This window comes from Hemiscyllium ocellatum, chromosome 14 (genome assembly GCF_020745735.1).
Source record: "Hemiscyllium ocellatum isolate sHemOce1 chromosome 14, sHemOce1.pat.X.cur, whole genome shotgun sequence".
Lineage (NCBI taxonomy): Eukaryota > Metazoa > Chordata > Chondrichthyes > Orectolobiformes > Hemiscylliidae > Hemiscyllium > Hemiscyllium ocellatum.
The window spans coordinates 31,494,834-31,512,226 of record NC_083414.1 but is presented as its reverse complement, the minus strand read 5'-3'; the positions used below and the strand labels follow the sequence as shown (position 1 = coordinate 31,512,226).

The 17,393-nt window shown below is 40.0% G+C and overlaps 1 protein-coding gene across 1 annotated transcript in view; it reads right to left on the bottom strand.

Moving 5' to 3' along the window:
* LOC132822470 (voltage-dependent L-type calcium channel subunit alpha-1D-like) overlaps positions 1-17,393 on the bottom strand; it is a 579,417-nt gene that overhangs the window by 376,138 nt on the left and 185,886 nt on the right. Inside the window, exon 4 of the mRNA XM_060835847.1 lies at positions 11,556-11,695. Coding sequence (XP_060691830.1) covers positions 11,556-11,695 — 140 coding nt within the window. The remainder of the gene's footprint in view (positions 1-11,555; positions 11,696-17,393) is intronic.

The following is a 17,393-nucleotide window of genomic DNA, read 5'->3' as shown; positions in this document are numbered from 1 at the left end:
CCTCCATGCTTTAACTATTGGGTTATGGCAATATTCCCTAACTGTCCTCACCTTGTCCAAAAACAGCAAACTGGTAAGGGGGCATCTTGCCTGGGAGACTTCGATATCTAGCAATATTGAAAGAGGGTCCACACAAACCCAATCACTTACGTAGGTCAAAAGCAAGCTTAATTGGTAATTTTTAATGTCCGAAAGCTCTACTCCCCCCAATCTGTGAGGCAACTGCAGTTTGGCTAATTTAATGAGGGGCCGTTTATGGTACCAGATAAAGGAGCTGAACCAACTATTCAGTCTCCTGAGTGTTTGTTTATTGAAAATCAGGGGGAGCATCCGTATAGGGTATAGCAAACGAGGGAGAATATTCATCTTAATAAGCGCTATCCGACCCAACCATGAGACTGGAAGTGCCTCCCATCTTTGGAGATCCTGTTTAGTTTTTTCAAATAATTGAGTAAAATTGGCTTTGTACAGCCAATCCAGAACTGGAATAATGAATATGCCCAAATACACAAAACCCCCGTGTGACCACCTAAATAGGAATCTATAGTCACTCTCAAGAGCCAACTCTTTCATAAGACCACCCATAGGCATAGCCTCTGATTTAGCAAAATTAATCTTATACCCTGAAAAAGCGCCAAACGCATGAATGCATTGTATCAGGCAAGGCACTGAGACTGCTGGATTTGTCAAGAAAATTAGAATATCATCTGCATACAGTGAGATCTCATGTAATTTTGACCCCACTTCTGGGGCTGATATGTTGAGATCCCCACGAATGGCCTCTGCCAACGGTTCAATCACCAACATAAAAAGTAATGGTGAAAGAGGACAGCCCTGTCGGCTGCCCCTAGAAATTACCCCATTGGTAATGACCGCAGCGAGAGGTACACTGTAGAGAACCTTTATCCATCTTATGAAAACTTTGCTCAGACCAAACCGGTCTAGAGTATAGAAAAGGTACGGCCACTCAACTCGGTCAAATGCCTTCTCTGCATCTAAAGAAATCACCAATCCCTGTATTGACTGCTGTTGGCATGTTTGAATTACGTTAAGCAGCCTCCTAACGTTATTGGAGGATCTGCGACCCTTTATGAAGCCCGTCTGATTCTCTTTAATAATAGAAGGTAACACAGTCTCCAGCCTTAACGCAAGAGCCTTAGAAAGGATCTTAAAGTACACATTTAAGAGTGAGATGGATCTGTATAAAGCACAGTCTTCCGGATCCTTCCCTTTTTTAAGGATAAGTGAAATATTGGCCTCTCTCAGAGATGGTGGGAGACAAACATGACTGTATGAATCATTAAACATATTCAGCATCGGGGTACTTATAAATTCCTTATAGAATTTAAGTCTGGGAAGCCCATCAGGACTGGGTGCCTTTCCATTTTGAAGCTGCCTCACAGCTTCCTGCACTTCTTGCTCCGATAATGGGGCATTGAGAAAGCACTGTTGTTCGGGAGTCACACCCGGAAGCTTCAGATCTCTAAAAAAAGGATTCCATTTTGGCCTGTCCCTCCTCATAATTCTCAGACTGATATAATTTAGAGTAGAATCTCTGGAACGCCACATTAATCTTTTCAGAATCACATGTTAGGTTCCCAGACCCTTCCCTAATCACTGTAATGGTTTATGGGGCACTTCTCTTTCTGGCAAGGTATGCTAAGTATTTGCCTGGCTTGTTACCATGCTCGTATAACCTTTGCTTTGCAAAAGCCAGCTCCTTCTTTGCTGTCTGTGTGAGCACGGAATTTAGTGCAGACCGCTGTGCTGTAATCCTCTGTAGTTTGACCAACGAGGATCTGTCAAAATAGGCCTTCTCGGCTGCCTTCAACCGTGTTTCAAAGAGACGTTGCTGCTCATCCTTCTGCCACTTCCTACTTGTGGAATATGAAATAACTAACCCTCTGGCATAAGCTTTGGCAGTTTCCCAGAGAACAGATGAGCTATCAACCGAGCCTATGATGATGTCTAGGAATGCCTGACATTCCCCAGAGAAATAGTCCACAAACTTGCTGTCCATGAGAATAATAAGGTCCATTCGTCAGTACCTTGAATCCACTGTAACATCCTTAATTTTAACCATGAGGTACACTGCAGCATGATCAGAAATGGCAATATTACCAATCGTACAGGATGCCACCAGATCCAGGGTTACCGCAGGGGTCAGAAAAAAAATCAATCCTCATGTGACATCTGTGCAGATTGGAGAAAAACGTGAAATCCCTACCTGTAGGGTGGAGACACCTCCAGACGTCCACCAATCTTAATTACCCACACAAACCCAATAGCTGTTTAGTTTGTGCCGAGGGTATCGAGGGACCTTTAGGCAACCTGTCTACTGTGGGGTCCATGAGGCAGATAAAATCTCTCCCGAGAATGATGTGCCGAGACTTGAGACTTATCAGTTTAGAAAAAGCATCTACCAAGAATTTAAGAGGATGAGCTGGGGGACAATAACATTTAAAATGCCATATTCTTCCCCATTTATCAAGGCTTTAAGAATTGCAAACCTCCCATATGTGTCTTTAACACATTCCAACAATTTAAATGAGAGATTTTTCCTAACCAATATAGCCACTTCCCTACTTCTGGTATTAAATGATGAAAAATAAACTCAGTCAAAGCCATTCTGCTGTAATTTCAGATGCTCCTTGTCATCCAAATGTGTCTCCTGTAACAAAGCAATATCCACCTTCTCCTTTCTCAGACTCAAGAATACCTTATTCCTCTTAATTGGTGAGTGACTTCCCTTGATATTCCAGGTACACCATTTAATCAAATCATTAGCCATAATCTTCTTCAATTACATTTAAATTCCAGAGAGGAGGAACATGAACCACAAATTGCTGAGCCTTAGTGCCGCATGATCCACCAAATATAAAAACTACATAAACTAAAACCACTACATTTAACAAACATACAAAATTATTAAAAATTAAAAACAACAAAAACCAGAAAACAAACCAACATATAAAGCACCAATAGCGCTGAGTAGGGGAACTCACGCCCTGCCCGGAGGGGGCAACTACCCATCCCGAACTGCCCATAAATAGGCATCTAACCACCTCAACCACCTTCACTTCTCCCAGCTACAGCCGCATCGCAAACACAAGCTAAAAAGAATAAACACCCCATAGAATATCAATATGAATAAAAAAAATTCTTTCACATAAAAAAGGGGGAATAAATACCCCACCCATCCTTTAGTATGTCCCAACTTAGAAATTTAAAATGTACATCTTAACCACCGCCAGACATAGTTTGAACAAAATTATTATCAATAGAGGTTAAAAAAAGGGGAAAAACAAAGCTCTAATTGGATTTCCTCTATTTCTTTTACAGAATGATAAATGCATACCCAAGCAACGATATTTATACATACTACAATTGTTTAACTTAGGTTAGTTTGTCCACAAAGTCTCTTGCCTTCTCCGATGTGACAAAGAGATGCATGGATCCATCTAAGGTGATCCGAAGCACTGCCGGATATCTCTGGGAGTACTGAATCCCAAGCTCCTTCAATCTTCTCTTGACACCATTATACGATTTTCGTTTCTGGATCACCGCTGCTGAAAAGTCCTGAAAAGCATGATCTTAGACCCCTCATAAATTCGGGCCTTTGGATCCTTCCCCTGAAGTCTGGAAGACTCCACGACTCTCTCCTTATCCCGGTAAGATGGAACCGCACCAGGAAAGAACGAGGGCGTTGACCCAGACCTGACCTCCACGCTGCGACCCGGTGAGCCCTCTCTATCTTCAATCCGCTCATGCCGGTCTCCAAGTCAAGGAATTTCAGAAGCCAATCTTCAACAAATTCCACAGGCTGCTCACCTTCCTTACCCTCAGGCAGGCCGATGATCCGAATGTTTTTTCTCCTGTCCCTGTTTTCAAGATCATCCACTTGGTCACGCAAATTACGAACCTGCGTCTTCAGGGCTTGGACCTCTTCCTTGAATGAACTGGCATCAGCTTTCACCACTGTGACCCTGTGCTCCACCTCATCTGTCCTCTCCTCCAGGTCTCCCAGCTGCTGCTCATGCTTCTGTAGCATGAGAGAGACTGGAGCCAGCTTCTCTTCAATCTGTTTTCCCAACATCTCACGAGATTTCGAGAACTGGTTCACCAGGTCCTGGAGAGTAATCTGCTCTGAGGCTGCTGCAGGCTGAGCTGCAGGCCTGGCCTCAGATGCTCCTCCTCCCTTTTTAGGCATTTCTGGACAGTTGAAAATACAGGTAAGTCAATTTTTAAATGTTTCTTGGGGCTCCACAATCTTTCCAACACCCCAAGAAATCCTGATGACCTGGGTTGGGTGGGTTAAAGGACAGGACAGTCCTGCTCCTACTGTGATGTGAAGCTCTGCAATGTGATCTTCTCAGATCACCGCTATCTTAGATCCCCTTGGTAGGGGATTTTAACATTCCAAATATAGACTGGCACTGCCATAGTGTTAAGGATTTAGATGGAGAGGAATTTGTTAGTGTGTACAAGACAATGTTCTGATTCAGTATGTGGACGTACCTACTAGAGAAGGTGTAAAACTTGACCTACTCTTGGAAATAAGGCAGGACAGGTGACTGAGGTGTCAGTGGGGGAGCACCTTGGGGCCAGCGACTATAATTCTATTAGATTTCAAATAGTGATGGAAAAGGATAGACCAGATCTAAAAGTTGAAGTTCTAAATTGGAGAAAGGCCAGCTTTGACAGCATTAGGCAAGAACTTTCAAAAGCTGATTAGGGCACATGTTCGCAGGCAAAATGGGAAGCCTTCAGGAATGAGATAACGAGAATCCAGAGAAAGTATATTCCTGTTAGGGTGAAAATAAAGGCTAGTAGATATAGGGAATGCTGGATGACGAAAGAAATTGAGGGTTTGGTTAAGAAAAAGAAGAGAGCATATGGAACGCATAGACAGGATAGGTTGAGTGAATACTTAGAAGAGTACAAAGGCAGTGGGAGTATACTTAAGAGGGAAATAGGAGGGCAAAAAGGGAAATGAGATAGCTTTGGCAAATAGAATGAAGGAGAATCCAAAGGGTTTTTACAAATACATTAAGGTCAAAAGGGTAACTAGGGAGAAAATAGTGCCCTCAAAGATCAGCAAGGCGGCCTTTGTGTGGAGCCACAGAAAATGGAGGTGATACTAAACGAGTATTTTGCATCAATATTTACTGTGGAAAAGGATATGGAAGATATAGAATGTAGGGAAATAGATGGTGACATTTTGCAAAATGTCCAGATTACAGAGGAGGAAGCGCTGGATGTCTTGAAATGCATAAAGGTGGATAAATCTCCAGGACCTGATGAGGTGTACCCAAGAACTCTGTGGGAAGCTAGAGAAGTGATTGCTGGGCCTCTTGCTGAGATATTTGTATCATCGATAGTCACAAGTGAGGTGCCAGAAGACTGGAGTTGGAAAACGTGGTACCACTATTTAAGAAGTGGTAAGGACAAGCCAGGGAACTATAGACCAGTGAGCCTGACGTTGGTGGGGGGCAAGTTGTTGGAGGGAATCCTGAGGAGCAGGATGTACATGTATTTGGAAAGACAAGGACTGATTAAGATAGTCAACATGGCTTTGAGCGTGGGAAATCATGTCTCTCAAACTTGATTGAGTTTTTTGAAGAAGTAACAAAGAGGATTGATGAGAACAGAGTGGTAGATGTGATCTGTATGGACTTCAGTAAGGCATTCGACACGGTTCCTCATGGGAGACTGGTTAGCAAGGTTAGATCTCATGGAATACAGGGAGAACTAGCCATTTTGATACAGAACTAGCTCAAAGGTAGAAGACAGAGGGTGGTGCTGGAGGGTAGTTTTTCAGACTGGAGGCCTGTGACCAGTGGAGTTCCACAAGAATCGGTGCTAGATCCAGTACTTTTTGTCATTTACATAAATGAAGTGCAGTTAGTAAGTTTGCAGATGACACCAAAATTGGAGGTGTAGTGGACAGCGAAGAAGGTTACCTCAAATTACAACAGGATCTTGACTAGATGGGCCAATGGGCTGAGAAGTGGCAGATGGAGTTTAATTCCGATAAATGCGAGGTGCTGTATTTTGGGAAAGTAAATCTTAGCAGGGCTTATACATTAATGGTAAGGTCCTAGGGAGTGTTGCTGTACAGAGAGACCTTGGAGTGCAGGTTCATAACTCCTTGAAAATGGAGTTGCAGGTAGATAGGATAGTGAAGAAGGCATTTGGTATGCTTTCTTTTATTGGTCAGAGTATTTTTACTCTTGATTGGACTGTAGTTCACACCACATTACTGTACCCCAATTAAAAACTGCTTATGCCCACCGCTCGTGGAGGAAAACCCTTGGTTTATCTGTACAGACTATCAGTTCAGTGTCAGCCTAGTCAATTTCTCTTCTCGCAATATCGCTTGTAGTAAACAGTTTGTCAATTTCACCCGATCCGTGCTTATGTGGTCTCTGGTCAGCTGGGTAATTTCTCCAACAATTTTCGAAGTCTACTCAACTCAAATATTTCTGATGATTCTGAAGAATGAATCAGAGCAAAAACACAAAGTCGAAGTAGTTGCAATTTATTGTGTTAATGCGATACATGGGCCTGCTGGTGTCGCAGAGCTTTTTGATCCAGGGAGGAATTGATGGGAGGATCACTCACTGACAAGTGCTCCCTCCAGTTATTTTTCATGTACACTAGTGTTGAAAATATAAATTCACAGAGATATGTTGTTGCAAACAGTAAGAGTACAGCAATAACATTGTCAGAGATCATCAGATATTCATATTGTGCATTTAGCCAAAACATGTACAAAAACACCTCTCCAAACTTTAGCTTCATTGTGTGATCTTTTCGAGCTCTGCATACATCTCTTTTTCTTTCAACAACAGATATTGTGATGAGTCAGAAGACAGTAAACTGAATAGGTCATATAATGAGTCATAGTAATCCACATTTGTTGAGGGAAGTATAATTCAAACTTCTCTTTGTTTTCCATTAAGTTGATAATGGTCAGCGAAAATATTTCTTCACTAGTCAACATGATTCAGTAGCTCCTTAAAAATTCCCCTAAATGTAGTTACCAACAACATATTGAACACTGATATAAGCAGAAATTTCCTGCAGCTACTCAGTGGCCATGTCAACATGCAAAACAAACTTCCCACTAGTAGCTAATGTCTCTTGCAGCAACTCCTCAATATCAGATAATGTTGTCAATTCACCATTTAAATGTGTTATCAGACTCAAATTTTGCCAACCTTCTTTTTACAGCATCAGCTCTGAGCATCAGGTCTATGGTTTCTTTAACATGCAGACATGAGTAATGTTTCAGCAATGGCTTGGGGCTTCTTCGACTTTGCTACAAGCTCAGCTACCACATATCTTGCCTTTTGAGCTTCATCTGATACCAACACACTCTCCATCAGACACTGAATACGTTTGCTGTTTTGTTTTCTCAAGTTCTTTAAATACTGAATGTGTTTGTTCACAAGAGTTGGACGTTTCATCTGTAAATGATGTCTTACTTGGTACCATCACGTTTTGCCAACTCCTCTGTACTGATGAAATATTCAGGTAAGGGGCAAGTAACATCTCCTGTTCATGAAAAAGCTCAGCTAGCTCTCATTATGCTGTCTCTGAACACTTCCTGCTTTTTTCTTTAGGGTTCAAATGTTTCCTCAACTGAATTCACAGAGGAATCATCTTTTTTGACAGGACGCTTACATAATTCTTCTTAGAATCTAAGACATTGATCAGCGGCTTAAGAACTAAAATTCCAAAAATATTCCGTTTAAAATCTGTGACAACGTGGAAACGAGTCAAGGGAGGCAGGCAAGCTAGTTCAAAATCTGTTTCAATTGCATGCCTCTTTACTGTGCATGTGCAGTTTCTTCCCATACCAAAAACATGATATGCGTTCATTGCATGTGCTCGTACCAAATGTGCAAGTTGGCTGCAGAAACCAACAATAATGGACACCGAAGCTCCAGAAGAGAGCATCATTGATTGCTCTTCTTGAAACAGAACAGTACAAGTCCTTCAGCCTACAATGTCGGGCCCAGCATTTATCTTAATCTAAGATCAATCTAACCTACACACTCATCAATTTATGGCCAGCCATGTGCTTGTCTAGCAGTCACTTAAATGTCCCGAATATCTCTGACTCTACTACCACCACTGGCAGTGTATTCCACACACCCACCACTCTCTGCGTAAAGAATCTACCCCTGACATCTCCCCATACCTACCTTGAATCACATTAATATTATCAACCTTCATGACAGCCATTTCTGCCCTGGCAAAAGTCTCTGGCTATCTATTCTATCTATGCCTCTCATTACCTTGTACACCCCTATTAGTAGTCACCTCTCTTCCTCCTTCTCTCCAGTGAGAAAAGCCCTAGCTCACTCAACCTCTCTTCATAAGACAAGCCCTTCAATCCAGGCAGCATCCTCTGCACCCTCTCTGAAGCTTCCACATCCTTCCTATAATGAGGTGACCAGAACTGGAGACAATATTCCAAGTGTGGTCTAACCAGACAAAACCTCGCAGCTTTTAAACTTAATCCCCCTGTTAGTGAAAGCCAAACCACCATATGTTTGAAAACAGAAAATTGTGTTGAAAACGCTACCAGTTTTAGCCAAACCAGATTTTGTGAAACTATTCAAACTGGCTGATGATGCCAGAAAAATCACCTTCAGCAGACATCTTACTGCAAAATACCAAGATGGGAATCAAATGCTTGTCAACTATTTTTCAAAGGAATGGAATTGCATGTCAGCAAACATATTAAACATGTGAAGGATGTGAAAGTATTTTTCTGTACTTTTGTAGACTGAAATAGGAAAATAAGTGGAATTGCGGAAGGATTATTGCATGGTTTGAAAGCAAGTAATCTGATGCTCACTATAAGCATCATTTACATAGATGCTAGTTTAAGCAGTAATAGAAGAAGGGGTACAGATGAGCTGCAGCACTGGTGTGTACAATGGTGCTTCAGCTGCAACAAGTACCTGATTGCTCTGTGCACTAGTGACCAGTTATCAATGCTATCAGCTACCAAAAACTATGTGATTCATTCTCAGGTTTCTGACAAGTTTGGGGGTCTGAACAAGAGAGGGAGAAGTTATCAGACCTTCACCAGCTCTGTTCTCTGTAGTAAAAGCCTGAAAACCAATTTCTTTTTCCTTCAGCAAATGCAGTAAATTATGACTTTTTATTAAAAAGACAATGACATTCTAGAAGTGTAAACCAGCCACTCTGTGCCAGCTGAAACCAATGGAAGTATCGAGAGAAGGAAGACCAAAAAGCAGTATTCTGATCAACTCAAAGACCATCTGAGCAGCTCCTGTGAACAGAGACCACAAAACTCTTTTCCCAGTTTTCTCTCTGTTCATAATATCAATTTTTTGTCAGTATCTGTGGATGTAAGGGGGAGCATAGAAGCAAGTAAGAATTTTAACTGGTATAATTGTATGCTGACAGTTCATATTTATTTATCTGTAGCTACATTTTATTTCTTTACAATAAATAATCATTCTTGTTAAATACAGAAGCCTGGCCCATACTTTCAGTCAGCCTGAAAATGAATGTCAAGCAAATTGGAGAATACTGCATACTTTTTAAAAATCTTTAACTTTTGTCTTGACTTTAGGAATAATGGGGCTTGCATTCCATCATGCTATCCCAACGATGTATAATAAACAATTGAGAAGAAGACATTGAGTCATAAGTTGACTCTACATCACTTTGAAATATACATCACCAACAATGTGAAAGAAGCTGTTATTTATATGTACCACAATTTCACGGAAAAGTGTTAAGATAAGAACTTAGCATTTTATCTTTTAAACTCTAATGAAATAATTATATTATGGATGCTTTATCAAGGGCATATATGAAGGACACCAAGTGATGTGGTACTGATGGACTTAAATAAAATATGGGTGCTCTGTCACAAAATGAATGTTTAATGCCAATATATTACGAATACTAATGCGATATAGAATTAGTGTTATTGTAATTTTTAAAGGACAATGAAAATGCCTCTTATAGATACATTTTCATTGTTCTTTGGGGAAGATGTGAGGTACGTATAGTAATCTATATATGTATAAATATAATTTATTTTAAAGTTTGAATTTTGAACGAGTGGTATGTGAGTTTAATGATTAACTCATCAGTATTTCTGGAATCTCAAGTTTTTTTAAAACCAGTGCATCTGCGAGAGAAGGACAAAATGTATTAGAGTGTGAGGGCATGATTTCTTTGTGTGTGGGTGGTGGGTATATGGGTGTGGGGAGGGGTGTGTGTGGTTATAATGTTTTGGAAGAGTTTTATGAGTGAACAGGGGAAACATTGACGAGCATTAGTTTGCTTTCAGTTGAGAAGAATCAGGATTTAGGGGAAAAACCCATAGCTTGGAAATTTTTTAGTTTCAGTTCACAGACGTCCTATTAGGAGTGAGTTATATGAAATAGTTTCTTCTCGACAATTGAAAGTTTACACCTGTTAGGAAATAGGTTATCACAATGCAAGAAATTTAGTTTGAAAGCTCCTGACCAGAAGTGTTCAGTTAGAAACTAGAGGAGTCATCTGCAGCTGAGCAAATCTGAGCACAGGTGTGTGAATAATCAAGAAAGAGGCTAACAAATTCTCAAGAGTGTGAATTGGAAAAAAAAATGTAAAGTTAAAACTATAGCTATGAAAGAGAAGTAAATTCTCTCTGATATTCAAGTGCTGCAATATTATGGGGATGGGATACAGTATTATTACTGTGTTTCAAATCTTTCATGTTGTGTGATATGTAAATAGCTTGGATTACTCTATTGTACTTAATATAAATTTCTGTTTTCCTGTTAAAACAAATACTTGTAGCATTGAATGTTTGTATTTCAGGGTCAGGCTACTCATCAATTCAAAAAAAATCTATCAAGCCAGATTTCAGTCTGATATTTGGCTTGTTCAGGAGAGACATCAGCTGAAATCATAACATTTTGTTGCTCATTCAACTTCCTTTCCTCATCCAAAACTTATCCTTTGGATTTTCTGTGTTCAGCCACCAAAAAACAGTTGCCTATCAAGTCACAAACAATTGCAATTGAAATATGGAAAGCAACACTTTAGTAATGACAAGGAAACGTATCATTTGATCGACACTCTTCAGATACTTGGAGGCTACCTCAGAATTGGGATCTGTATGTGGTGTGACACTGGTCACAAGCTTGCAATCTTGCTCCACACAATCAACCATACCAAGTGGAAACAAAGTTTCTCAAAAGTAAATAATGTGAGTGACATAAACTTTAAATCATAAGTTCAGGAGATTGCTTTGTACTATATCGGCCAATGACAGTATTAAAGTATTAAAACTCCTTTATATTTTTCACTGAAGTGAAGAAACATATGAAGAAATGTAACCAACAGCAGAATTTCCAAGCCATTTACCTAGTATCTAAATTTTGTGATTTCTATGCTAATCCACCCACCGTGCATTTCAAACTTCCTGAATTGTAATACAGGTTATTTAAATAAGTCCAAAGAAGTTAAAATGGTTAGTTACATTGGATTGCATTAAATGTTAGACTTACCCCACAATTACAATTACAAAATCCATCAAGTTCCATCCGTTTCTTACATAAGCATTGGGGTGTAACAGCAGTCCATATGCAATAATCTTCAAAAATGTTTCAATTGTAAAAATTATAAGGAAGGCATATTCCACTGTTTCCTGAAAGACATAAGAAAATGTACATATTAGGTTGTATTTGTCACTTGGTTCATACTGTGAAAGACAAATTTTAAAACAAATTAGACTTTAAAATAAAGCACTGCTATCTGAGATCAAATACAGCATGAAGGGCATTACTTTTAAGTGTCATGAGCAACCCATTCACACATGGACACTATGAGCTGTGAGGACAAATAATATCACACACATCACCAGAGATGTCGCTGCACCTACACAAATCCAACAAGCGCTTCTGCAACTTGTGTTTAAGTATGGCAGTGTGGTTATATATAATGGCAAAGATTAACTTGGAACAGTCACTGAGCACAGCAGGAATTTTGTCACTGTGGTCACATTTTTTTGAGTTTGAATACTCCAATCACTTTCTCAGATCTACATGTATATATGCTGCAGTTTGCCTTAATCTTATGCAATGCTACCAGGCATCACGTTGACCATCACCAGCCAGCTTGGCTGTCAAAACTTCAGAGTCTTTTTACATTATGCTGCAACACTGAGCCACAGGACAGTGGTCAAATATTCAGGTTGTATTGACATGTTGAGCTTTGCTTTCTGCATTTGTAAGCACTGTATTAGATAAATGTATAAGATAATCAACAATCCATTTTTCTTTCCTCGCAGAAAATAACATCAGCGCCTCCTTCCACTGCTTTTGGATTCACTGAGACTTATCGCATATACTTGTTTCTGGTTCAAAACTGTGGAACCAAGTTTGAACATCAGAAGTAATGCCCCTTCACTAGAATTTGCAATGTTTGTACAGAAAAAACAAAAACCCTGCAGAAGCAAAACCCACTCTTTCTTTGATCAACAATACTCTGTCTCAAGGAGAAGAACAATCTCTGGATACAAGATTTAGACAAATTAATCAAGCACAAGTTTCATTTGATATACACATCATAGCTTATTGCTAAAATGTCTTCAAACACATTCATACGTTCAAGGCAAAAACACTTTTTAGACACATAACAGCTGGAACTGCTTAACAATGGTGTCTTCATAAAACATAAATTTTCAAGGACAATTTGACTTTAAAGCTGCTTTGATTTTATTATCCTCATATTTGCAGCTGAGAGTCATGTGTGCCATATGTATATATCAGAAATTTGTTAACTGTTCATGATTTTCTGAAGGCTTATTTTTCCCTGCTGAAAGTACAAAGTTGGAAAACAGTCCCTAAACTTAACTTGGCTTAGTAGGCATGCTCATCTCCAATCAATCTTGGTTCAATCAGTCCAGACCTGCAGCAGATACATGACAGATAGATTTTAACTCAGTGGAATTTTCAGATAGAAAGCTTTTCTAACATGATGGTTATGCAGATTCAATAGGTAGCAGGAAACACTGGCAAATTTAACGACTGAACTTCATTTAACTATTGCTGACACACTACATCCACAGCTGGGAGACAAGGTAATGAAAAACAGCTGTAGGTAGGAGATAACCACATGTGACTCTTGCGTGATTTTGAGAGTGATGCTGACAAGTCCAAGACCATGTACCAAAACTTTATTCATTATGGGGGACAGTGGAACAATCCTGCTTCTTGTGTCCCCAAAAAGGAAATATTCACCTAACCTGGTGAAGCTCTTAATTCTTTCTACTAGTGGCCAATGTTTCAACCAGGCAGGAAATCTGCAGGGGATTCAGCCAAAGGACTCCTAATGGGCTAACTGAAGACTGCTTTGAATAAATTTCTAAAGTTTCTGCATGCTTTATTGGGTGCTTCATCCCAACCCTTGATCCTTGGAGTGAATATCAGAAATGACAATAAAATTTGTATTTGAATGATAACTCACTAATTTTACCTTTCTTTCTACCCAGTTTATATGAAGTAAAATGTCTGGAATATAAAGGATCAAGGTGACTTAAGAGTCTTAAAGACACCAAAAAATTAACAATCACAGAAAACAAAGTCAACAGTTAAAAGTGACAGAATGCCTTACAATTAACTTACTATTTATCCATTGCAAATCAGTACGAGAGTAAAAGAAGGATTAAGAGTAGGAGAATCTTGAGCAGAAGAATTGGAGGAAGCTACTAGTACAGTTAAATTTCAGCCAGATTGTCCATGATAATCTCATACAACTGCAATTCTCATAAACAATACAGGAAGCTTGACACTATTCCAAGCAAACCAAAGCAAACTTGATCAGAACCTCATTAAAACATTAAACAGCTACTCATTCTGGTGTACATTGACAATTGTTTTCACCATCGACAAAATTCACTGCAGCAACTTGCCAAGGCTTCTTCAACACCACCTAGCCATATACAAGGATAAGGAATGAAGAAACACGGAAACAACTGCAAATTGCCTTTCAGATCACTTGTCATCTGCTTGGAATTCTATCACTAATCCTTTAGTGCTACTGAATCAAAATCCTGGAATACATTTCCTAACAGCACTATTAACTACAGTCATTCAAGAAGGTGGCTTGTCTGCACCTTCACAAGGGCAATTAGGGATGGGAACAAATGCTGGCTTTTCAAGGAATACTCACAGAAATAAAGGATTTTTAAAACTAAAAACCACAAATACAAACGTTTCAACCACGATAGACTCACCACAGAAATATGAATTAATTGGACAAAATATACTTTTCTCAATCTTGTTCTGCTCCATATAAATGATGTGTGGTTTCAACTGTTCAGTGTCTTTAAATTGTTGAGACATTGATTAACATCACTGAACATATTTAATCACGAAATTTGATTGAGATCCTTTTTATAGAGTAACATCTGTACATGCATATATTTTGTAATAAACAAATATAGGACACTTTTACTATTCCACTTCAATTATTTCTTCTACAGCGATTTATGCTTCATCTAAAATTATGTAATTGAAATTAAATCTATGTGGAAAATTATTATGTTGAATTTGTAGAAATTCATCCAATTCTCTCTCATTGATAACTGAAGTTAGAAATATTTCAACAATATAATCTATTATGGTTTCAGAGCATCAATGCTTCAAACTGATGGAAAGCAAAAATACTTGTGCAACTTGTGCATCTACCTGTAACTCAGCTTCTACGGTTAAATTGAATGCTGAAGCATACTTAGAATATATTACTATCTCTTTCAAAGCTTTATATTAACTGCAAAAAAGTAATCACAACTAACCTAAATGCAAGCTCATTCTCTTCAGTGGTTGAGATCATCTGCTTTGTGATATAAAGACCATGTCTGTTTGTTTTTCTATATTTCTGAATAGAGAGTAAAGGACAGTCTTAAAAACAAAAAATTGTGGAAGTGATTGTTGACCTTTTAAAAACACATTACCAGTTTATTGTGCGGTGTAGTGATTGGAATGAGGCCAGGTGGATTTCATTCAGTATGAGATCCCTGATTAGCCCAGGTTAATAGCCCCAGTCAGTGAGTCTGGCTGACAAATATAAAAAGGAGTCTCAATAATTCTCACTACTCTAACGACTGGCTCTGAACTAGCTGGTCAGAGTCCATGTACTGCTACATGCAAATAAATTTGAAAATCACATGACACCAGGTTTTACAGCAACAGGTTTATTTGAAAGTAAAGCTTTCGAAGCTCTGCCCCTTCATCAGGTACTAGTGAGGAAGGATATATAGGACACAGAATTTATAAGTAAAAGATCAAAGTGTCATTCAATTGATGCGACTTATTGGACAAACCTAGATAGCTGTTAAGTTTTTAATCACTTAGAATGGGGATGCAGATTTCAATTAATTAATATGTAAATCCTAGAATTTCTTTCAAGTCATTGCCCCAAGATAACTTCAGGTTTTATCAGTATATAAAATAAAGTGACATCTCAGCTCAGGCAATGCATTAAATGTGTGGGGTAAGAGTCTGTTTGTCTCCTAACCTGGAGTCAGATTAGCTTTACTCCCTAAGTAGGAAATTATAAAGTGTCACATGACTGACTGCCAACAGATTGTGTGCTTTTTGAACAAAATAGAACGTATCTGCAAATCCAAATTTACCCCTTAGACTGACATGTATTTATGTACGTGTGTGTGTATTGGGCGGGGGGGTGGGGTCGGAGTGAGGATGAGGGAGAGGAAAAGTATTTGTATATGTGTAGGAAGGAGAGAGAGTGAGAGACACTGTGTGTGAGGGAGAGAGATAGAGTGTGTATGTAAGGAAGAGGGTGTGTGTGTGTGTGTGTGTATATGCGTGTGAGTGGGAGAGTGTGTGTGATGGTGTACGTTTGTGCTTGAGAGTTGTGTGTGTGTGAGTGTGTGTGCACTTGAGAGCGCGTGTGCGTGAGTGTGACAGAGTATATGCCTGTGAGAGGGTGTTCACAAGTGTGTGTGTGTGTGTGTATGTATGTGTGTGTGTGTAAGAGAGAGAGTGTGTGTATGAGATAGGGTCTGTGTGCGTGAATGTGTGCGCATATGTGTGCATGCGTGTGAGTGTATCGACTCGTAGGGTCACCTGTAGTATGATGTGAATCCAACATCCTGGTGGAGGCTGTCTCATGGGTACCGAGCTTGGCTATCAGCCTCTGCTCGGCGATTCTACGTTATTACGTATCCTGAAGTCTGCCTTGGAGTATGTTTTTTCAAAAATCTGAGACCGAATATCCTTGACTGTTGAAGTGTTCCCTCACTGGGAGGAAACATCCCTGTCTGGCAATTGTTGTGCAGTGTCCATTCATCTGTTGTCGTAGCATTTGCATCAAGGCAGACTTTGGATATGCAACAACGCAGAGTCACTGAACAGAGGTTGATAGCCAGGTTCGGTAACCATGAGGACAGACTGAAATAGGTTCTTGGGTTCATGTCACACTACAGGTGACCCGACCATACACTCACCGACACACACATTCTCTTACTCTGTCTCTCTCTCGCTAACACACACACATACATGCACAGACTTTCTCTCGCACACACATAGACTATCTCTTGCTCACACACACACACACTCTCATTCATTCACACACTCTCTCTCGCTCTCAGACACACACTCACACACACACACACACATTCTTGTGCTCACACACATGCACACACACTCTCTCTTGCTCACAAACACGCACGCACACACTCTCTTGCTCACACACACAAATGCTCTCCCTTACACACACACACTCTCTCTCTTTCGCTCACACGCACCCTCGCTCACATACACACACTTGCTCACACACACAGACACACATATCCTCTCTCTCTCCCTCACACACACACTCTCTCACACACAGTCCCTCTCTTCCTCACACGCACTCTCCCTCATACACACACATCTTCTCTCTCCCTCACAGTCCCTCTTCTTCCTCACACACTGTCCCTCATACACACACTCTCTCTCCTCTCTCACACACATTCTCTGCCTCACAAAAACTTACTCTCCCTCACACACAAACACACATTCTTTCACACACACACACACACACACACACACACACACACACACACACACACACACACACACACACACACACACACTCTCCCTGACACACACACACATTCTCTCCCTCACACACACAAACACACATTCTCTCCCTCGCACACACAAACACACATTCTCTCCCTCACCACACATACGCACACTCTCCTTCATACACACACACTCCTTCTCTCTCCTTCACACACACACACACTCCTCCTCTCTCCTTCACACACACACACTCCTCCTCTCTCCTTCACACACACTCTCTCCCTCATACACACTCCCTCTCTTGCTCACACA